Here is a 24,814-nt window from a genome sequence, read left to right as displayed (position 1 = left end):
ATAGCGATTTAACGTCCAACGCTGACGAAGACTGTGATTTCCTCAAAAATATATTTATCAAACTCTTAGTTTTTACTGTGGTAAGCTCCAGAAGATTTTCAAATGGAAGTGATGACGAATAGTATTATCGGTTTAAACAAAAATGTTGTTACAACGAATGTTCGACAAGAAGTACCTACTATTAAAAAATTAAGAGAATTTAAAATTGACAAACATTTAGCGAGGTATCTTTTCAATATCGGGTATTTAAAAAAATCGTGTTGAATAACTGTTTTTGAACACGTGAATTCGTTTTATCTTTCCTTTTTCAAATTTGTTTTCGCCAAAAATTTGTAGTTATGAAAAATGATGTGAAGCTCTGATAATTATCACAAAAAAAATATTTTAAGTGCGGCCCGCCGACAATATTTCAATTTTAAATTGGCCCGTTGGTTCAAAAGGTTGCTCACCCCTGATCTAAACGTTATTTTATGATTCATACATCAATAAACATCTTTAGTAGATAATTGATAACGGTGAATAAGAACTTTCTTTTGATGAAAATTTTTTAATTGATATGTAAATATTAGCTGAAAATCAAAAGAAATTCAACGTATTCAGAATGCATTTTTATAGGAATGTTTATTTTTAAAATTTCATTTATCCATTCATCTACATATGAATAATAATTCAATTGTGTTAAACAAATAATAATTTGGCTTTTAATCTCTATTATCTCTCTAGGGATAGGAAAATCACACACAGACGCAGCGTCAGTGCGTACGCCATATCCAATACCTGCAGCATGCGGACTGTACTATTTTGAGGTAAAGATAATTTCTAAAGGTCGTGATGGTTACATGGGTATCGGCCTGACTGCTCATCCACATTTCAAAATGAACCGGTTACCGGGCTGGGACAAACAGTCTTACGGATACCACGGCGATGACGGAAATTCATTTTGTTCGTCTGGAAACGGGCAGCCGTACGGTCCTACCTTCACTACCGGTGATATTATTGGTTGTGGTGTTAATTTAGTTGATAATACCTGCTTCTACACTAAGAACGGTCACCACCTAGGAGTAGCTTTCAGAGAACTACCGGTAAGATTTATCTACCTATCCTGTATGTCAAACATGAATTATGATTGAGACTGTTTTTTCCTCCGTAGCCACGATTATATCCCACAGTGGGACTTCAGACACCAGGTGAAGTAGTGGACGCAAACTTTGGCCAGGAACCATTCAAGTTCGACATCGAAGACATGTTGAAAGAGTTGAGAGCGGCAACCAAATCCACCATATATAATTTTCCCCTGCCTGATGACCAGGGCGATTGGACTGTGATCCTGCACAAAATGGTTTCCTCATACCTAGTGCACCATGGGTATAGCTCAACTGCGGACACTTTTGCCGGTACAACCGGACAGTCGCTACAGGAGGATATGACGTCGATAAAAAACCGACAAAGTAAGTGTTAATACATATTGCCCCTTTTAATTTTTTAATATGGTACTATCACGACAAGGTGTGCTTTTGCTCACTTTAATGTCTTTTCTGTCCCCACTTGAAATTTTTCCACAATTCAAAACAAATTTGAGACAAACCTGTAAACTATGATCAAAAATAAAACTTTTTCAGTTAAATTCCGTATTAAAATAGAAAGAGTATAGGGATGAGGCCCTATCGTTTACAGAATGTTTGAATTCCATTTTTTATTTCAAAATCAATATCACATTGGCTAACATTATTAAAATGTACATAAACCTGTGTGCATAAAAAAGGTCAAATTTGAACAAACCATACAATAATTTCGATCTGAAACGGTTTAACACAAACTAAAGTGCACCGGGTCAAGTGTAAAAGGATTTCACCATAGTTCGACTTTCACATGTCCTAGAAAAATATGTATATCTTCAAGAATTATCAGCTATCGATCGTTGCATCACTAACATAGTTTTCAGCAAATTTTCGCTGAAAATTAAAAAAAAGGTTGGTGAAAAGAAACGGCATTTTTAGTTTATATGTATTTCAGAAGATAAAAATCGGCCAAAACATGAATTTTGCTTGAATTTCAATCTTTGCAAGATCATAAATAGTAAATTTCTACAGTATAAAAATATGTTTAAATACAGGTACTGAAATGTAGTTTGTCAATAAAAAAAAGTAAAAAAACAAAATTGTTGAATGGCGTTAAAAATAGTTATAGTACCCGATTTTTGAAAAATTGTATCAATTTCATCCATATTTTTGAGTTTGCAATAACTTTATCTCATTCTTTAAGAATTTGGGTAACTTTGTAGGAAATTTTTGCTTTTTTTTAGTTTCAATAGAAGAAAACGGGAAAGGTTGATTTAAAATTTTGTTTTTATCTAAACATCATTCAAATCTATCATTTCTTTTCTTTTCAAATCTATCATTTGACTACTAGAACGTGGCCGGCGCCGTTATTGATGTTCAAAGAGAGAGCATTAGTTGTGCGCATTGTGAATGTGCTGTCACATCCCAGATCTGTCTGACCTTGATTTTCAAAGACATTGAAGAATTTAAAAATTCGCCTTAGATTCAACAGCTAGCAAACCAAGAATACCGGGATAATCTTTGGAATTTCATCGCGTCACCGGAAAACCGGGAAAACCCCGGAATTTCGGCACCTCACCGGAAAAATTGTCATGTTGGAATTTTTTTCGCGGAATTTTAAAAATATTTTTATCATTATTTCTTAATTCAAGAGTATTTTTCGACAGTCTGCATTTGACTGCATTCAGAAAAAAAACTGAATATTTTCCTGCAATCTGATGATTTTTGTAAGACAAATCCCCATTCAAGTTGGCAAGCTGATTTGATATTATGTTTCGATGTATTTTTTACATATTTCTAAACAAACTACACATTTTTTTCTAGAACTCTAGAAAAATTCTAGAAAATTTCACAGTGGCTAAAAAGTACTACATTCAGTGTTGCCAAAATTTTTTTCAAAAATCAGGGAAGTGGTGAAATAAAAATCAGGCAAAATCAGGCGACGTTAAAGTAACGGAAATTACGCTCAAAGTGATGACCTTTTTTTGATCATCGCTCCCCATTTTCACTCTAATATACATGGTTGAATAATTCTACTATCGAAAGATTCCCTTTAATTTCCTTTTTTAAATAAGAATCTTTCGATTGCTTTGATTCAGCCACATTTTTACTTTTTAACTTCAACAAATCAGGCAAAATCAGGCATATTTTCAAAAATCAGGCAAAATCAATGGGTTATCAGGTTGTCAGGCTGAGCCTCGAAAAATCAGGCAAATCCTGAAAAATCAGGCACATTGGCATCTCTGACTACATTATAGTTTCAAGATCAAATTAACTGGACTTATTTTTGCAAAATATTTGAAATTGCGGTGCAGAACAACGAATAGAAGCATATTTCGTTAAATTCGTTCAAAAAATCATGAAAACCTGTCAATTTGATACGAAAACACTTCGTGTTAAAAAACGCCGAAGTATTTGTCATGGTTGCTAACCGCTCAACAAGTTTTGTGATAATATGTTAGAGATTTGAGGCCATTTACATTAAAATTTGTTATTCACCATGATTTTATATTAAAACACGAGTATGATAAAAGGAAAAATCATTATTTGGTCGGGTTTCGACCAGACCGAATGGGACGCCATTAGTATTTTTTTAGGCACTCGAACTTTATGTGCAAATATTTTTATCATGGGGCTAAATCCTTGATGTTTATGAACCAAAATCGATAGTTTTTAACCCAAGAAATTCATTTCAGTCAAACATACTTGCTTTTTCGATCTAGAATAGGGATTGTAAGAGATTCAATTTCGGTTGTTTTGATATTTTCTCATGGCGCTCAGTTCGGTCTGGTTGAAGCCCGGCCATTTATAATGGGAAAAAAACGGGGAAAATCAGGAAAAAATTTGAAATTTTTAAACGAAAAATCGCTAGCCACCCTGGATACAGTAATTCTACGAAAATCAGAGTTTTTGGATTATAACCATGCAAACTGCAATGTCTCAGTTTTGGGCATTGAGAATGAGCTGCTACTCCCAAACACCATTCTTTTGACCTGTGCTCAAAATTGATGGCCTCGGTCAATCACGGAGTAGCAACCATTGGCAATGTGAAATTATTTCTACTGAGCCACGCCTGAAAACCAGGCTTCTTCGATTCTCTTGATTTTTGCTCACTTTTTCTCATCTGCTTGTCAAACGCCTAAGAGAAATATGCTTTCTCACACTTAAAAAGATCAAGCAGCCCACGTTTTGTTGCAGAGCATTACAAAAACGCAGTCACCCAATTTCATTCTCGCAGGGAGAAATGTTTATCAGCTCCTCAGTTACTGGCTGAGAAATCAACGACTGAACAGAGTTGTGATGCTTCGGTTGTGGTTTCAGCACTAGCTGACCCAGTGATCTCTGATTCTTTAAATTTTGAAATGAATAACTTTTGTTATTTGAATTTTACTTCCGGCATGTCAAATTCTTCAATTTATGATTGTCAGAATTTTCCCAGCAATAAAGCAGGTTGACAAATGCTTGGGCCAATGTTCCATAATTCCATATAGAAAGAGGACGGTTTAATAACACATTAAAGCTGTCCACGTGATTTGGTGAAACGGCCCAATACGCGATTTTAATTTCTTTTTCTCCTAGGAGCGATGAGAATAGCATAACTATTCCCTTGCCTTCAATGAGCAATTCATTTCACTGATCACACAAAGCGCTGATGAGGTTTTTGACAGTAAAAGAGTGATCATTCGTTTGAGAAAAAATTTCTCTTCGCTCTCTCAGCAACAGATGATGAAATGCTCATTTGAAATCGACTCACAATTCTTACGAGCGAAAAAGTTCACTGTCTCCTCTTGGGCAAGATGAGCAGAATAAAGCCTGCTGGAAACATGGAGTACGAATTGCAACAAAAAAACGAAACAAGTAATGCACTCTTATTATTACGTATTGAAAAAAATACCAGTCTGTTATTATCTAATAGGTAATATTTCGTTACAATTAAGTATAAAGCATTTCGTATTCAATGGTTTTAGGTGGATGTGAGTTGTCAATCAAGCTAAGCTAAGCAAACCATGCAAACTGTAATGTCTTAGAACCTACGCTACGATTTTTATTGAAATTTTGCAGATTGATTATTGAAATATAAAGCTAGCATGTCTGAAGTTTTTGAAAAGTTCTATCGATGTGATCAAAAGTTACGCGAAGTATAACATTTCAGGCATAAACCTAGAAATGCGATTGTTATAGAATTTTGGACGATTCATGAGAACAATATCTTTTCCATCTACAAATCAGTCAAAAAATGTCTAGCAATAAAGAAAAGAACAAATGGAATAAATGATTCATTTGTGTTTTGAAATCAGAATTTTATATTGTTTTGAATTTTTGATTGAAATGATTTACTGGTTGTTGAACCTGAAATATTATTTTCCTATGGGAACATTCGTCGAGAAATCGCATTTTTAGGTTCATGCTTGAAATATTGTACCTCACATAACTTTTGATCCCATCGATAGAACATTTCAAAAACTTCAGACATGCTAACTTTATATTTTGATAACCAGTCTGCTTTTTTGACAGGAATTTTCCAAAACGTGGCATTCTTCCCTAAAAATCAGTCTGCAAAATTTCAATAAAAAGCCTAGCGTAGTTTCTGAGATATTGCAGTTCGAATGATAAAAGTCCAAAAAGTCCGATTTCCGTAGAATTAATGTATCTCAGGCAATGTTCCGAAAAACAATCAAAATAAACACTCAGGATGCGTTTCCTACATTCTGATTGTATAATGGGATAGCGCCTCTAGCAACTGCTTCGCCCGACTCGTATGCAATCTCGATCAGCGCTCTACTCAGCAATGCCAACCGAGTCCCATCATTCAGAATCATCGGGTTTGCAAACATCGCATATCGGAGATGAGTGAGATACCAACTGATCCATTCTGAATGTCACTCACTCAGTATCCGCCTGGCTGATTAGAAATTGAAAAGACGGCGGAAGTGACCATCTTTCCATCACAAACACAACTACAGTTTGATTTTATTCTTACTGTAGTAAAAAAAGCTGTAAAATCAAATAAATTTATTAATTGGCTATGTTTAAAATCAAACAACATTTGCTAATGATCGGTTACATGTATCACTCGCTCACTACCTGAACCATTCACTCCTGATCCTAGCCCAACATGATTCGCCGTATGCATCGCTCAATGGTGAGATTCCAATTTGATGATAGTGCTGCACTGTTTTGACAGCAAACATCGTGCGATGTGATCTGTATTTTAGCGATGAATAGAACGATCGATGATCGGATAAAGCAATCAATAACAAAACCCGATCGCTGTACGTTCAGTTGCGAAGTGCAATCAGGAACATTCATTGAAAATGAGTGATTTTCGGAACACTGATCTCAGGGCTTGAGCTGAAAAGTTGAACATTTGCGCTGTTAAAAGTAACATTTCACTGCACTAAGTTTAATTAGAAAGTGAACTGTAATCAAAACCAATTTGTCATTCATCACAATATATACTATAGATAGGTAGCAAATAGATTGACAACAGCCTATTACATCTTGAGCGCCAGCATGCGATTGTATGCAGTATGCATGGGAAGCTTTAGGTGGGAAACTTAAAGCTGTGCAATACGTGCGCGGCAGCGTATAAGTGTGTGCTATAGGTAGGCGAATATAGAAATGAGAAACACCGAAAACTCTCTAACAATCGATAGAGCAACACGTTCGCTTATAATGACCTGACGAGATGATGTTCAATAAAATTATCTTTAACCTGGAATCAAACCAAGTGTTTTATTTTTGCATTCGATTCCAACAAAAGGTTATGGGCCCAGTGGTCAACTGAGACCTCGGACAGTACATCGTACTATAATAACCAGTGGTTAACTGGTAAGAGCAGCAGCCCTTGGAGTGGACCAGAAAAACCAGTGGTCAACTGGTAGGAGTAGCAGAGCTTGGAGCGGTTATCTTAAACCAGTGGTTAACTGGAAGCAGCAGATCTTGATCAGTGGTAGACTGATAGTCATCGAGGAAGCAGACACCGAGTGACGCATACATCGGAACAGGGCAGGACGACAACTCCGAACAATGGCTGGACGTAGGAACGGTGGCTTCGAAAGGGGAACTTTCGAGCGCACCTTACCCTACGCTACCACTGTTCTGCAAGCGGAGCGAGCCAACGTTTTCGACGGTACCGAAGCGAATTTTGGACCGTGGAAATGGCGCATCCAGAACCGATTGGCGAAGCTCAAGCTGCTCCATACACTCACCCGGACTCCGAACGAAGAAGAGTATTACGAAGCGGTTGCAGGTGCTACTCCGGAGCAAGAAGCCGCAAGGAAGACGAAACTTCAGAAACGGCTGGACGATGACGTCGAAGCACTCGACGAAATCGTCATGCTTGTAAACAACGAAGTCCTGAACAAATTAATTGGCCTTAACTACGCCAAGGAAGCCATGGACGTGTTGATTAAAACCTACGAGAAGGCGGGCACTGCTGCACTCGTCAACATGAGAGAAAGGCTGTTCTCAATCAAATATCGTCATCGCGATGCTCCTCTGAGGACGATTTTCGATGAGTACGATATAATCGTCCGGGAATTGGAGCGGATGAATTGCGGAATTTCAAAGGAGGAAAAGGTCCACGCATTGATTAGTGCCATTCCAGAGCGATACAAGCATGTCAAAGGAGCGTTACTTGTGTTGTCGAATGAAGACCTGTGCGGAAAAACCACTACCGAAATAAAACGGATGTTCTTTGATGCAGAAGCTGGGGAAGACATGGCGAGGGAAAAGAATTCGCCGAACGTAGCCCTTGCATCAAAGAAGAAAACCACGCGTTGTTTCGGCTGCAACGAAACGGGGCATTTTTACAACAAGTGCCCTTTGATGAAGAAGTTCAAAGCGCAGGAGAAGGAAAAATACCAGAAGGAACAGAAAAAGAATGACAACAAACGACCCCACGCCATGATGACAAAAACGAAGATGATCAAGCGGACCAGACGGGTTCGTTTTGTGGTCGACTCTGGTACGAGCGACCACATGGTCAACGACCAGCGCCTGCTGGATGACGTGAAGGATCTTCCGGAACCACTGATGATCTCCACAGCCAAAAGTGGCGAGAATCTTCGGGCTACGAAGATGGGTAAGTTGCGGCTGAAATCTGTGGTTGGCAAGAATTTAATAAAGAAATTGGAATTGTACAATGTTCTTTTCATTCCTAATCTTGAAGAAAATTTACTTTCGGTTAGAAGGGCAAGTCTTCATGGGAAAAGGGTTACTTTTTCAGACAAAGAGGTTATCTTTGAATACCAAGATGAGGTAATCGGTGAAGGTAGATTCACTGATGGTTTATTCTACATTGATTGCATTTGGGATGGAAAGTCCGAAGAAGATGCAAACGGATCAGCATATTTTGGAAAACAGGTGAGTCTCGAGACATGGCATAAAAGACTAGGACATCTAAGTACTACTAGTTTGGAGAAACTCATTAGAAAAGGTATGGTTGAGGGAATCAATCTATCTTCTGAAAAGAAAAATCAGACTGACGTATGTAATGGTTGTTTGGCAGGGAAGCAAGCTGCTTTCAAATTTCAGGGTATGAAATCGCCAAGATCGAAACGACCATTAGAATTAATACACTCAGATGTCTGTGGGAACATGGAGCAGGAAACATACGATGGTTATCGCTATTTTGTAACTTTTATCGATGACTATACGCATTTTGTCGTAGTTTACCTGATGAAACATAAGTCTGAAGTCTTTGAGAGATTCAAGGAGTATGAAGCCATGGCATCAGCATATTTTGAAACTCGTATTTCAATGCTGCGATGTGATAATGGCGGAGAATACACAAGCAACGAATTCCAAAGATACTGTAAGGAAAACGGAATTCAAATGATTTATACAGTTCCATATACTCCTCAGCAAAACGGAGTCAGTGAAAGGATGAATAGATCATTGATGGAAAAGGTAAGAGCAATGCTTCATGAAAGCGGGTTACCTAAAGATATGTGGGGTGAGGCATTAAATGCTGCAACATATCTCTTGAACCGATCTCCAACAAAAGGGTTAGAGTCAGATAAAACTCCTTATGAAATGTGGTTTAAAAGACGACCCAATTTGAAACATTTGAGAATCTTTGGATGCAGAGCATTCAAGCAAGTCCCAAAGGAGAAACGTCAAAAATTGGATTCCAAGACTAAATCATTGATTTTTGTGGGATACGCAAACAATGGTTTTAGATTGTGGGATGACGAAACACATTCTATTGAAATTGGTAGAAACGTTGTATTCGACGAATCGGTCATGGTTTATCGTGGAAATGGATTGGATGAAGTCAATCCTGGGGAACAGGATTTGACAATATACACACAATTTCAATTCAAGGATAACTATGAAGATCTTAGTGAAGAGGATCAAGATGATAGTCAAGGATCACCATCTGATGAAGATCAAATAGAAGATGATACCATAGTTGAACGGAATCCAGATCCAGTTGAGCATCAGGATGCATTGGAGGAATCAGTTGGCGAAACTGATTACGAAAGCGCAAATGATAGTCAAGCTAATGGAGAGGAAGATGCAGATCAACAAGAATTGAGACGGAGCCAGAGGAATAGAAAACCACCCCATTGGTTTTCGGACTACTCAGCAAGAATGGCTTCAATTCAAAATGGAGAAATTCCACAAAACATCAAAGACTTGAAAGAACTAGTGGACTGGGAGGAATGGAAGCAAGCACTCAAAGAAGAGCTAGATGCATTGCATAGCAACAATACTTGGACAGTGGTTAACTGTATACCAAAAGGAGTAAAGCCAATATACTCAAAATGGATCTTCTCGTTAAAAGAAGATGGAAGGCACAAGGCACGGTTAGTGGCTAAAGGATGTTCACAGCGACCAGGATTCGACTATATTGAAACATTCGCGCCTGTTGCAAAGCTCGAAAGCGTTCGTTTGGCACTTGCACTTGCAAACGAACATAAACTACTTGTACACCAAATGGATGTAAAAACAGCATTTTTGAATGGACAATTGGAAGAGGAAATCTTCATGAAATTGCCACTCAATGAAGACGGACAAAGTCAGATTGTTCGTCTGAATAAGAGCTTGTATGGACTAAAGCAAGCAAGTAGATCATGGAACAAACGTTTCAATGATGCTATGGAAGAACTTGGATTTGTTTCACTTAAAAACGATTGTTGTATTTACAAATCGAAATCCAAGGGGATAATTCTTATACTCTATGTAGATGACATTTTGTTAATTGCTAAGAACATAGATGAAATATCATGGATAAAGGAAAAACTTGGAAGGTTATTCCAAATGAAAGACCTTTCCGAAGTAAAGCATTTCCTGGGAATGGAAATCAACCGTGATTTTGAAAATCAAATTATCGAGATTTCTCAAAAGCGATATGTTGAGAAACTTCTCGAAAGATTTGGAATGGCTGAGTGTAAACCAGTGGGGACACCTCTGGATAATAACACTAAATGGTCAAAATCAGAAGGGAAACTTACTGATCAACCATATAGAGAATTGATAGGATGCCTTCAATATCTCTCGTTGACATCAAGACCAGATATCTGTGCTGCAGTGAGTACTCTGAGCAAGTATACAAACTGCGCAACAGATTGGCATTGGTCAGGATGAAAACGGATTCTGCGATACTTGAGAGGAACAAGTAACACGAAGATTGTGTATGCAAAACACAACGATAGACCTGCATTAGTTGGATTTGGAGATGCGGATTTTGCAAATGATCCAGACGACAGGAAGTCGGTATCAGGATATGCATATCAACTTTATGGAAATCTGATTTCGTGGTCAACGAAACGACAGCCAACAATCAGCCTATCAACGAGTGAAGCAGAACTAATTGCACTATGTGCTGCTGCCAAAGAAGGGATGTGGATAACAAAACTTCTTAATGAATTGGATGTGGTTATAACACCATTCATTATAATGGAGGACAGCATTCCGTGCATAAGCATAGCAGAGGAACCAAGATCACACCAGAGGATGAAACATCTAGATATCAAATATCTCTTCATACGGGACCTCATCAAGCAAGGGCGAGTCAAGCTGCAATTCATCCCGAGTGTAGATCAACCAGCCGACGCGTTTACCAAGGGGTTACCTAAAAATACGCATCGGCGACTGTTGAATATGCTGAATGTGCAAATTGTGGGGAAGTGTTAAAAGTAACATTTCACTGCACTAAGTTTAATTAGAAAGTGAACTGTAATCAAAACCAATTTGTCATTCATCACAATATATACTATAGATAGGTAGCAAATAGATTGACAACAGCCTATTACATCTTGAGCGCCAGCATGCGATTGTATGCAGTATGCATGGGAAGCTTTAGGTGGGAAACTTAAAGCTGTGCAATACGTGCGCGGCAGCGTATAAGTGTGTGCTATAGGTAGGCGAATATAGAAATGAGAAACACCGAAAACTCTCTAACAATCGATAGAGCAACACGTTCGCTTATAATGACCTGACGAGATGATGTTCAATAAAATTATCTTTAACCTGGAATCAAACCAAGTGTTTTATTTTTGCATTCGATTCCAACATGCGCTTGCCCCGGTATGCCTTATCTTTACGGTGTACCCTTCTATGTATTTCGGAAAACATTGGAGGCCTCTTGGAGCCAAAGAGGTATAAGTGCATAAATGCATATTTCGAGAAAACACGCTTTTAAATTGTTGTGTTCGGACAATTCCCATATATTTTTCGAAAATTTTATTTTTTTTTTTTCGTATGAAAAATTATGTAAATAAAATTCTAAAAATACGAACGAAAAAAAAATCAAATAATAGTGTGAAATAAGAAGAATCGTTTGGCATAATTAACTCAAAATAGACCATTTTGTCATTTATACCCCTTTGGCTTTGAGGACCTCATTTTCGATTATCAGAATCAAATATAATTAATGCAGATAATTCATAGTTTCGTGAATAATATTTGCTAAACAGCAACTGTTTACGTTTTATCCCTTGTTTGGCCGGATGTCGATTTAGTGACCCAGAATTCTTCATAATTAGATAAATTCGAATAATCAATTAAGTTTTCAAACTACCTACGACAACTAGGGAAACGATTTTTTTAAAGTTCAGTTGTTTGTTTGTTTTATTAAAACCTCAAATGATACACAATTAAGGTCCATTTATGTATTTTCTTGGGTTTTGTAAATTCTTCAATAAGTTATTTATCGCCTCACTTGCAAAGATTTTTTTCAGGGGATGAATAAGCCTCCGCATAAAATCCCGGAAAAAAGTCTTTTTTGAAAGAATTCTCATCCTGCTTGTCCGCACTGTGCTGTTAATTATTCCAACATTTTTCCACACTTTTTAGAAATCATCAAACTAGTGCTATCAGGACGCATGGGACAAGCAATCGAGCAAACAATACGCTTATATCCAGGTTTACTGGAATCGAATCAAAACCTACTTTTTATGCTTAAATGTAGGCAGTTCATCGAGATGGTGAATGGATCTGACTTTGACCTCGTAAGCTTGAAAAGACGTGTTAATGGGAATTGAAAATAACAAGTAGCACTTACTTTTGAACTGTTTCAGAGCGGCTCTTCTCGAACTAGTCCTGTGCAGACGTCGGTGATACAGTCAACAAAGAATTATCAGAACGGCAACACAGTAATCCCAGATGGTTCAGACAATCAGGGGTTTAGTAAAAACAACGTCCTTAGGTAATTCGATTGTTGTTTTTTTTTTTCATTTTAAAACATATAATAATGTATTTTGTTTAACAGTAATAACGGCACATGCATCGAAGACGATTACTCCAACGACGTGGAAATGGAGAACGGCCATACAAACAATGTAAATAGCTCGAACGGTTACAAAAACGGTAATGCTAGTGGTAGTAATCTAAATGATTCACTGGAAGATGATGAAGACGAGGATGAAGAGGGCAGAGATGAAGAAATGGGTAAGTGGTGTCTTCAGAGTGATACTCTCATCACACCTTCAAAAAATATCAAATGAATTCTCTCCACATACGTATGCCTTCTTACAGACGTAGATTCGTCACATTCACCAAACTGTAAATCATCAAGCAATGCTGCAGGTTTAGCACGATCGGGTGTGGAACGAATGCTGGAGTTCGGAAGAGAATTATTCCAAATGAGCCAACGGTTAGAGAAGGAAAACGGTGTTAACGAAACAAATCAGAAAATGCTAGAGGTACCTGCTTGTTTAGAATGAGTCCAACTGGATTATTACATTTTCGCTTTTTGTTCTTCTTTTAGGATGCATTTAGTTTACTTGCGTATTCTAATCCATGGGCAAGTCCCCTAGGGTGGCAACTGTGCCCATCGCGCCGGGAGTCTGTGTGCGCTGTTCTTAACTCTGCCATATTAGGTATGTCATTCACAAAATTTACATTTTTTGTTAGTCCTTAATTGATATTTACATGACGAGTGTATTCGAAAAAATCTTCTTTTGAACTTTTTAATGCATGGATGGAATTTGATGAAATTTTCAGAGAAATTACGTATTATTGTAATGTTTACATCTTAGCGCATTGACTTTGATTTTTGGGCGCCTCGTGCGCAATCTATAATGCACACTATGTATGAACCACCGCTTTTTCAAGTCAACGCTATTTTTTGATGACGTTTTATGTTTCCTGAAGTTTGACCTTCAAAATTATAAAAAAAAACTTATGGAATCGAAATTATGACAAATTTAACCTATTGCCGATAACAAACGAAATAGGTTATCGACTTTGGGGGGCCTAGGGAAGTGCTATGAAAGTTAAGCAGTCGATTCTGGAGGCAGTCTTCTTTGTTTATTTAGCCTCTCGTTCATCCCCGGAATATCCAGGCGAGACTTGTCAACGAGAAGTTTCTGCTTGCAAATTTCAAGAATTTGCACACGATTTGACCACCGTATTTTGTTTATTTTACCGATGGGTAGCTTTTCGCTTTGTAGAAATGAAGTCAGGCCTGTTTGTTAAGCCTAGTCCACACTAGGAGACGGTTCGTCTCGAGACGGTCTCAGCGTTTCCCAATTTATTCGGGAGACACTGAGACCGTCTCAGGTTGCCAACAACAACAAACAACAAAGTTCTTCTCATAACAAAAATCGCAGTTCAGGATGCCTAGTGTGGACTAGGCTTTAGACAACTGAACGAACTAATCACAAATGACGTTCTTTACCACTTCCCCAAACTAAATTTTAAGGATTACGCTCAATTAAATCTCTCGTATTCTTTAACTTCATGGGATTAATCATCTTCACTTTTTTTTCAAATTTTAACTCACTGTTAGATCCTCTAGGATTCCTTGAAGGATTTACCATATGAACTAATAGTTGATTTTAGCTGTTTTGGAACCCCACTGAGGATTTCCTGGGTTTTTCATGATCCTGCCAAAAAAATCTGGTGAATCAGCTTTCTTTATTGGAAACCAATCACTTGACAGATCGTCACAAAAATTTGCACATTTAAAAATTATATTACTAGGTAGTTAAACAGGAATTTTCCTGAATTTCCGTCCATGCATTTAAAAGTTATTCACAAAAGAAAGTGTTACACTTTTTTTCGAATACACTCCTTACTACGTAGATCTTTTTGAAAAAAAAACATTGTTTTTGTTGTTGTTCTCGCCATAAAATATCTTGATTCATTTTATATTTAAATGATTTTCTAAATAATTTTCTATTAGTTTTCCTAATACAGTACTGGATAAAATAAAGTACGCCTCGCTTGTATAATTTACAATTCCCTGTATTTTCCGTGACTAGTAACATAAGGTATGTCAACTCCCCTCATTCGGACAAATTGTAGCATTGTGCTATACAAACGACTGGTGTTAAAATTTTGCGAAAATTGCATATGTTATTCACACTTTATCATAATTGTTCAGTTTTCGCTTGGATCACAGTTCTCCAAATCAGAAAATGGGTTTATAATGCCCTGTTTTTCCTGGAAGTTTCATCCTACTGGACAATTCATCCATATTTTATAGTGTTCTTACCATTGAAAGTAAACAAAGAAGCATTTAAACCTCTGGAAAACGCAACAAGAAGATGAATCTACCGTAAGGAGAAACTTCCCGGAAAAAATCTCTGCTAAAAATAGCCACCATTTCGCTATGAAAACACCTTTTTAACGATTTCGAACTAGAAATTTATGAACATCTCTGAAAACGTGCTTTTTATCAGTTTCTCGGATTGAGCCGCGCTTTTATAATGTAATGTAATGTAACTTATGTAATTTTTTGAAGAAATTTCATCACTAGTCTTCAAGTGTATCAAAAACACTACAATTCAACCCAGTATATCGAATGGAATACTGTTATAAAGAATATAGAGAATTGGAAATGAAGCGAAATGAAAGCGATTGTGTACTTTGTTTTGTAATTACTGGTATATGTATGCATGTACAATTAGGTGGTCCTAAAATATGGGTATGTTTCGAAATCAAAACCTTGGAGGCTGAAATGAAGGTCTCATGCAAAATTTCAGCTCATTTGGGTCGCTCAAAGGCGCTAAACTTTGTACGGAAGTTTGATATTATTTGTTCTATTTAGCTAAACTCACAAATCCACATTTTGGCTCTTACTCAAATTTGTTTTCTTAATCTACACATAATTGCGTTCGAAAGTCTTAAGATAATACGACTGCAGAGCAGACATTTTTCAAGCATCATAGTTGACATGGTTGCTGATTTTCCTTCATCGTCACGTTTCAAATCTCATTTGACTACTAGTCAAGCTTCAAGCGACTGGAAAAGCTTGACTATCGTCATGGATTTCTGTTCACGTGACGGATGTTATTTTTCAAACGACGGTCGTCAAGCAAGTTGACGGCGTCGGTTCAAAGCATGTTATGTATGATTCGAAAAATTTTGTGTATTCGGATTGCTTGTTGGGCGATTTGCCAGTGTCAAAAACAAATAAATTCGGATTCTAAAAATACTACCAATTGCGGAATTACAATATTGTGAAGAAATTTTTATATAGATAATAATGAAAGGCAATTTTTTGCGCATAGTCGATATTGTCCTTCTAGTCCCTAGCGAATTCTCATCGGTCGCGACAGTTGATGTTACGTTCGAAAATGTCCCGGTCCTTCTGGACTGATCTCCAAAAACGGAAACGATGATCGTTGTTTTCAGATATTTTTTCAGCCACGACCATAAAGAAACTTGTGTTTTTCGGCGTCGTCTTAAGATGGTTTTTTTAACGACGACGGGCTGAAGGCTAGGCTGAAGGCGACTATGATTATTCCGACGCTTCATTTGACTGAAGGTTGAGGCGAGATTGTTTGCTTGGTTACTCATTTGAAGGCGTCTGTTATGAATGCGACTGCTTTAACTTTTTCATAGTCACAGTTTTATGACTGATGACAGTGAATTTTTTACGCTCTGAATACGAGTAACGACCAACAAGTTATAGATAGGTAAAGGTCCATCTCAAAGGTATGCTAAACCGTCACTTTATTGTCTCTTCAATGTGGAACGTTTTACCCTGTAGTCTAAAAACTCTCCTTTTTGGTCAAAATAAACGACAGAAACTACAACTTTGTCGAAGACGGCAAAGCGGTAGAAGCAGCTTTTGTTCATGAAAAGAAAATAGCAACACTGACAGATTTTCTGGTGCTATGATTTGTTATATAACAGAAACACCAAAACAACAAATTTTACTTATCTGCTATGTAAACCTAGACAATAAAATCATCCGTCATTTTCGCAGATTTTATAAGTGAAATTCACATGAGTAAATTTGAACTTTTAGGTTTGTATGGGAAAATTCCAAATTTTGTACTGAAAAATCAACATCATTTTGGTTTTTTTTTCAGTCGAACCGAGCCTGCTGATGCTTTTTGTGCCAATTCATAAATTCTATAAAGGAAATTTTTTCGCTGAACAACTTTGTCGAAGACTGTTACTTCGTATCTTATAAGGCAAAAAAGTTATTAAAGGGCGAACACGAAATTATTGCAACACCGAAAATGTCATACCAATTTTCTTATAATGTTTAGAATCAAACCAAAATTTCAGGGTAGTTTTATACATACATTTACTTCAATTATCAAAAGAAAAATTAGTCGATGGAGCCTTGAGTGCAAAATTGAACGCTTTTTCGCTCGATGTCCTCCATCAAAGTCTTTACAGTGTCATTCGGTACCAGAATTCAGTTTTTTTTTTCAATTCTTAACATCTTCTTCTCGTCTTTGAATGTCTTCTTGCTCTTCCGAAGTTCCCGCTATATTATTGTCCAGTACTGCTCCTCCGGGCACAGTTCCGGACGGTTTGACAGGTTCATGTCCTTTGGAAAAAAAATGGACAGAATTGGCCTCATACCACTCCAGGACAATTTAGGAATAGTGGCATGATGCCAAATCTGGCCAAAACAGCGGAGCTTCGTCGTGCTGCTGCAAGAACGGAAAAAGGCGCTTCTCGAGACACTCAGATTTGTAGATTTCGCCATTTACTGTACTTTTTGTCACGAAAGACTCACTCCTCAGTCCGCAAGAGCAGATGGCCTGCCAAACGAGATATTTGGAGGCGAACTTCGATATTTGCTTCTTCTCCAATCCCTTAATTTGCTTAAAAACGGCTTTTATATACGTTTCGTCGTTCATCACACAGCAGCCATATTTTGTCAGCATCTTCTCGTAGAGCTTCCGTGCCCGAGTTTTAGCCGCCAATTGTTGCAGCTCATCGCGATTTGGGAAGTTCTCTACCTTGTATGTATGAAGTCCAGCTCTCTTCTTTGCATTCTGGACGTAGCTCTGCGACATGCCGATCTTTTTAGCCAAATCACGGCTTAGATGTTGGGATTTGCTTTAATCATCCACTTCACCTTTCCCTCCGATTTTTTGTTCTCCGGTCCCGGTTTTCTTCCAGCTCCTTTGCCGTGGTTCAACGTCAACTGCTCCTGGAACCGCTTCAACACTCTGGAGACGGTTGAATTGTGATTGTTCAATATTTTTCCCAACTGCCGGGGCGACAGGTCAGAAAACTCCAGGTGTTTGGAAAGAATTTGTTTTCTAGACTTGCATTGGTTCACCTCCATTTTTGTTGAATCGAAAAACACGTCTCCAAGTTTGACAGCATGTAAACACCACACATCAATGAGAAAGTGTGCAAAATTTGGTTGATTTTTACCCAATGGTAAAAAGTTATGCCCTGTTGAATGTGTCGCAATAATTTCGTGTTCGCCCTTTAGCTGTTTAACAGAGGTATGTTTTTTGGCATTGAAAAACAATACATTAAATTGCCATCACTGCTGGTGCCTCGCGAAGTATTGCATTGGTGGTAATCATGCAATACTTCGCTATATAGGCACCCAGCAGTGGTGTCAATTGAATTTATTGTTTTTCAATGCCAAAAGATGTACCCCTGTTAAACGATTGTATCCCATTTACCCGAAAACTATTGCCCAGAATGACTTTTCCCAGAATGACAAATACCCGAAATCAAATCCCAGAATGAACCATTTCCCAGAAAAAATTTCCCCAGAATGCACCATTTACCCGAAATTTTTTTCCCCAGAATAGAACATTTCCCAGAATGACACAAATCCCAGATTATTTCCTCTTGTATTTTTTATTTTTATTTTGGTGCTGTTAAATCTAATGAATTCTTGTAAATTTCATATGATTCGAAATTAAATTTTTCAAAATGATTTTTCAAATGAAACCAATTGTTTGAAAGTTTCCAACTAAAATTTATTCAGAACAGATATTAAGTTTTGTGGTTTGGGTACTTAAATTAATTCAATGCCAATCATGGTCCTTTGAAAACCGTTTTGGTATCCGACTCCTCACGCTGCGCGATCGAACTTTAAAGAAATATTGTCCTTCACGCTATCGCGTGGCGGACGGGGCTAAGGGATCACCCCTAGCTTTCACGCAGACCTAGGAAGCCCCGGTAGACCTAGACCAATATAATGGGGCCGCCGCTTCCGGCGGCGGGTCGGCGGCCACCTCGGATTTGGGAGCTTCGGCGGCTTTGTGCCGCCTCATCCCCTTCATCCTCGTTGGTTGTGGCTTTACCGCAAAAGAATAAAGTTATGAAACCCCTTGTTTTTGTAACGATTCCTTTTTTTTAATAATTTCTAGTAAGGATAAATGTTTTCAATTTTCTGGGAAATGGTTCTTCTGGCGAAAAAAATTCTGGTAAATGGTTCATTCTGGTGAAAAAAATTCTGGGAAATGGTACACTCTGGCGAAAATTTTTCTGGGGAATGGTTCGTCTGGGGAAAATAAATCTGGGGAATGTTTCTTTCTGGCGATTGAAATTCTGGGGATTTTTCATTCTGGGCAATGGTTTTCGGGTAAATGGGGTACAACCCTGTTAAACAGCTTATAACTTTTTTGCCTAATGAGATACGAAGTCTTCGGTCTTCGACAAAGTTGTTCAGCGGAAAATTTCTTTTTGAGAATTTATAAATAGGCACAAAAACCATTAGGCTCGCTTCCACGAAAAAAAAAACAAAAAAGATGTTGATTTTTCAGTACAAAATGTTCAATTTTAACATACAAACCTAAAAGTTCAAACTTACTCATGTAAACGTTACTTAAAATTCTGCAAATAATCACGGATAACTTTTTAACCGAAAAGAAGCATTTTAGGGCCCCGGGGTTTGAGTAATTTAAAAATGACCCCTAATCGACTCAGTTTAATGACTGGTCTATTTAAATAAAACCACATTTGTAAAGCAATCGATGCATGATGCAAATTTAGAGCCGAAAAAGTACACAGTAAACGAAAATTACCGAGTTCGGTAATTTTTTTTACCGAAATCCTAGCATGTGTAAATCGTTAAACTGTTCGGCAATTTCTTCGGTAAAAAATAAACGAACATCGGTAAATAGATTCTTCATTTACCGATGTTCGTTTATTTTTTACCGAAAAAATTACCGAACAGTTTAACGATTTACACATGTTAGGATTTCGGTAAAAAAATTACCGAACTCGGTAATTTTCGTTTACTGTGTAGATTTGGCAGTTAGGCTAGAACAAATGATGTCGAATTTCCCTACAAATTTAAGGCTTGTTGAGCGACCTATAAGAATAAACAAAATAAACTGAAATTGGGCATGGGGTGTTCTGGCAGTCCATGAAACGATTTCAGTTACCAAGGTATCGATCCCGAAGCATAGCAAAATGTTTGGTCCACCCTAAGGTCACTCTAATTATCACTGGTTTTGTTTTAAAATCAAAAATAAAGAGAGAAAAAATGTAAAGAAATGAGTCAAGATGAACATGTTTTCCTAGAAGGATCTTCGGAGTTCATGAATAGCAGCCAAAGAAACGAAATCGAGTCCTATAGCAAAAAACAAAGGGCCGTTTAAATATTACGTAACGCAGTTTCCGACCCCCTCTAAACGCGTTACGTAATAATGGAATGGTCCCTTATCCACGATGATAATAACTTTTCAGGCTTCAAGTTCGATTTCGTTATTTGGCTCATAAAGTTTTAAAGAGCCTTTTTATTTTAAGCTTTTCCATACTTTATTAATTAAAAAACATGTACTTTTCACCCAAAACAGAATCCATGAGCTACTCGTGGCGACCACCGCTAGAAGTATGTATTGCGCATGCCTGCGAACTGCTACGTCTGATGTCCAGTTCATCGCTTGGGGCGTGCGCCTTTGTAAGTGTGGAAGATATCCTTACCCAGCAACAGCACCATTGACTACAACTGAGTCTTCAGTTGTCTTCTTATTTCAACGTATAGAAACACGGCAGCGCCAAATATTTCTACGCGAAATTCGTCCTGAACACACATAACTGTTGCAGTGAGGGAGCTTTTTATCTCCTTTTCTCCGAAAATTCGCGTCAAGTCTCCGAAAGCAAACGTTGGGATATGCCTGATCCACTGTTCACTGTAAAGCATTATTTATTCCTTCTGTTGCGCGTTATTGAGTTCGCTTCCAGTTTATCATATCTCAACTGTGTTACTTTCTGAATTGGCTTCCCTGCTATCAAGTTAAACGATTGGATATTGTGCTTCATTCTATCAAATTCGAGAGTGATACATCTGTTATACATTATCGGTTGCCTGATATTTGTACCGCTAAAGCTAATTTTATTTTAATATTTTAGTTGAATTTTGAATTTGTTTGAATTAATGTGTTAAGAAATATAAATAGGTCCATACGTTTCTGAAGAATGATTGGCTGAAAAGAATAAAATTAACAAAAAGCATACTTGTGTTGAAAACGCATACAGAGTTGAGGACGAACCGTTAATAACTAAGTCTAGTGGATAATTCGATGGCTAGAATCGATCTTACAATTATAAACGATAATATATTTACAAGTAGAAGGCGATATAACGATAATAAGGTCACGCGATGTCTGCGAATTATGATAAGCAGAGATTTAGTTAGTTTTATTGTAATTTTTAGTTTTCCTCACGCAGTGTATGGTTTTTCAAAATATTTCCTCGTCCATACATTCAAAAGAAAAACTAAGCATCATTGACGTCGGAGCGTCGATGTTGAAATAGCTATCGATTTCATTCTTCTCTTAAATTAATCTTTTAAATATCCCGAAAATAGGAACACACTGGCTTTTTTCGTCTTCGAGGTGAATTCATCTAAATTTAGTGAAATTTGTTTCGGCTAATCGAATAACATTTTACATGACATCTGGAAAACGAACGACAGAAGAATAAAATCAGGTCTTCCAGGTTCTAGTTTTCTCTCATGTTACAGTTTTAACAGCTTTTTCGTGAACTACCAACTAAAATCTCCGCATTATCCTTTTCTGTTTCTTGTCCTAACCAAAAAAAACCCATTGCATCATGTTAAATTTGTGTTTTTGTACCTAAATATTATGATATAAAAGTAAATGTTTACATGATTTCGTTTGCACTCTCATCGAATGCAATGTATTGCTGTATATTTGAACACAATGTACAGCATGTTAAAAAGAATAAGAAAAATAAATCACGTAAAATGATAATAAGTAACGCATGGCAAAGTAAAACAGCAAAACTAATGAGAATATGGCTCTTATGTAATAAATAGCGTTACTCCGTGTAGCGGATAGCTGTTAAAGAAAACAAACCGTAGCGGAAATTCACACTCACGTATGCTAAAGAAAAACATGGAAACAAATAATGGATAAACGATAATTAATTTTCGTGTTTAAGTTCGGAAGAAAATATATATATTTAAGAGTAAGTTTTGTGAAAATTTCTTGTGAATATCGATAATGAGACAGAAAAAAAAACAAGTGGAGCACGCTGAGATAAGAAGAATTAGAGGTTTTAATTTTAAAAATTATTCAAATAGCTTGTTTTTTTTTATTTCACGATGACAATTGTCCTTTTTATTCATCCTGATTGCTTCTCCCCTGTTAATAATATATTTGCAGTGTCAAGTGATCAGCGCTGGGAAGTTTGTCACTGTTCTTTTTTATTCAAATAATTTCACTGAAGAGTTTAGAATCCCTGCCTCAAATAAATCAATTTTAATCTTTTTAGAGTATGCTGTAAATCCCTGAGCGGAATGCAAATTGTCTTTCGTTTTATTTCAGGTTGAAAATTGGAGCTTTCATTTTTGTACGTGATTAAACTTCAGATTTAGATAAAAAATTTAGGATTTAGTTAAATAGCTAAAGAATTCCAAATTCGAAGATCAAATTCACAGGGTTGCTAGCGAACCGGGAAAACCGGGAAAAACTTTGGAATTTCATCGTGCCACCGGGAAACCGGAAAAACCGGGAATTCCGGCACCTCACCGGGAAAATTGTCATGTTTGAATTTTTTTTACGGAATTTCAAAAATACTTTCAAAATTATTTCTAAATTTAAGAGTAGTTTTTGACAATCACGATATATGTACATTTATCTCATAAACGCTTATTTTCGTTTATTAGTAAACAATAAAGTTTTAATCGCGTTTTTATCTTATTTTGAAGCAATATGACATAATAACTCAAATGCTACAAAATTAATAATGAAACTATTATCGACAAAACTAAATGCAAAACTAACTACAGTCGAACCTGGACAAGTGAGAGTCAAAGGACTGAACTTTTTTTCTCGCTCAAAGAGGTTTTTAACTTAACCAGGAGCTCTATAATAGAGGGTCAACTACATACAAATGCATTAAAGTGGTCTAGAAATGCAACTTTAAAATGTGTATTTGATAAAAATCCACTGATTTTTAAGAAACCCGTTGAAGCAGCAGTTCGAAGCTTTCTCGTGTGAGTTTCAATATGGAACTATGGATATTTTTTTCATTGATAACACTAGTTTACAGCATTTTTGAACTCAGTAAACTGAAGGTCATTTCTTATGTGAAATTGGGCGCTGAATCCGAAACTGAAATTCAAAAAAATCTCAGTAGAACCGTTTTTGAGTTATGCTCCAATTTTGTAATTTCGGAAAAATTAAAAAAGTTATTGTACTTAGATTGAAATATCTCGGACGGCATAACAGTAATTTGAAATCCCTCTTTTGCATATTGAAGGTGAATAAATTTTCTATCGATCATCCGAACATTGTTTTTGCGTTTGACCAACAGTATTGTTGATATTAGTGACTTTATGAGAAAAAAAATTATAAAAAACGCATTTTTTTAGAGAAAATTTTGCTTCAACGAAAGTTTTAGACTCGATGGTAGCATTTAAAAAATCTCATTTTCTTTTGCGCTTAAATGTCAATTTAAAACAATGATTTCAAGTGGTTATTTATCAAAATCGGTTGAAAATTGAAGAAGTTATGGCTACTTTACCATGATAGCATTTTTTTGTATTTTTTCATAATTTAACGAACCGCAGTACACTTATAATAGTATAGGAAAAATGAAACATGATAAATCTCACTCGCTCCAAGTCAAAATTATTTATTAGCTTACCAGAAGGTAACATGCCAAGTTTCAGGAAGATTTGATCATAGGCAGGGGTTGCTTGAGTCTCAAACGTGAATACAATTTTGAGGTATTTTGCCCGGAAGGAACGAAAAATACTGGTTTTTCATCAATAACTTCTTTCATCACTAGCTGATTGTATTTTATGGTTGATTTTCTTAAAGCCTAAGTTGAGACAAATATTTCACCCGAAGACTGTAACTCGATTGGGTTTGAAACAGAAAAGTTATTGCGGTTCAAAAATTGTGTTTTGGTCGAAAATTCTCGTAGAAAACGCAATGAGTAAAAAGTACTCATTGCGTTTTGAACAAAATTTGCGGCCTTTGAACTGCAATAACTTTTTTACTTCAAGTCCAATCGTGTTGCAGTCTTCGGGTGAAATATTTGTCTCAACTTAGGCTTTAAGAAAATCAACCATAAAAAACAATCGGCTGGTGATGAAAAAAGTTATTGATGAAAAACCAGTATTTTTTGTTCCTGCCGGGCAGAAAACCTTAAAATTGTATTCACGTTTGAGACTCAAGCAACCCCTGCCTATGATCAAATCTTCCTGAAACTTGGCATGTGACCTTCTGGTAAGCTAATAAATAATTTTGACTTGGAGCGAGTGAGATTTACCATGTGTTATTCTTCCTATACTATTATAAGTATACTGCGGTTCGTTAAATTATTAAAAACTGCAAAAATTACAGTTATGGTAAAGTAGTCATAACTTCTTCAATTTTCAACCGATTTTGATAAACAACCACTTGAAATCTTTGTTTTAAATTGACATTTAAGGGCAAAAGAAAACCAGATTTTTTAAATGCTACTATTGAGTCTAAAACTTTTGTTGAAGCAAAATTTTCTCTAAAAAAATGCGTTTTTTATAATTTTTTTCTCATAAAGTCACTAATATCAACAATACTGTTGGTCAAACGCAAAAACAATGTTCGGATGATCGATAG

At 36.7% G+C, this 24,814-nt stretch overlaps 1 protein-coding gene across 1 annotated transcript; it reads left to right on the top strand.

Moving 5' to 3' along the window:
• Window positions 1-715: 715 nt before the first annotated feature.
• Window positions 716-21,159, top strand: LOC129754911 (ran-binding proteins 9/10 homolog). Its single transcript, XM_055751172.1, has 8 exons — window positions 716-1,082; window positions 1,151-1,448; window positions 12,366-12,520; window positions 12,590-12,717; window positions 12,781-12,959; window positions 13,047-13,213; window positions 13,279-13,390; window positions 20,537-21,159. Exons 1-8 carry the CDS (start codon window positions 840-842, stop codon window positions 20,680-20,682), a joined length of 1,428 nt encoding a protein of 475 aa, XP_055607147.1. The 5' UTR covers window positions 716-839; the 3' UTR covers window positions 20,683-21,159.
• Window positions 21,160-24,814: the final 3,655 nt, after the last annotated feature.

This window comes from Uranotaenia lowii, chromosome 3 (genome assembly GCF_029784155.1).
Source record: "Uranotaenia lowii strain MFRU-FL chromosome 3, ASM2978415v1, whole genome shotgun sequence".
NCBI lineage: Eukaryota > Metazoa > Arthropoda > Insecta > Diptera > Culicidae > Uranotaenia > Uranotaenia lowii.
Note: the sequence above shows the minus strand (reverse complement) of the source record. Positions and strands in the feature narration are given on the sequence as shown.

Excerpts from the sequence above, each read along its gene's own strand:
- LOC129754911 (XM_055751172.1), top strand. The coding sequence starts at position 840 with ATGGGTATCGGCCTGACTGCTCATCCACATTTCAAAATGAACCGGTTA. Across the intron at positions 12,960-13,046 it reads GGGCAGAGATGAAGAAATGG|ACGTAGATTCGTCACATTCA; the intron begins GTAAGTGGTGTC and ends GCCTTCTTACAG. Across the intron at positions 13,391-20,536 it reads TCTTAACTCTGCCATATTAG|AATCCATGAGCTACTCGTGG; the intron begins GTATGTCATTCA and ends CACCCAAAACAG.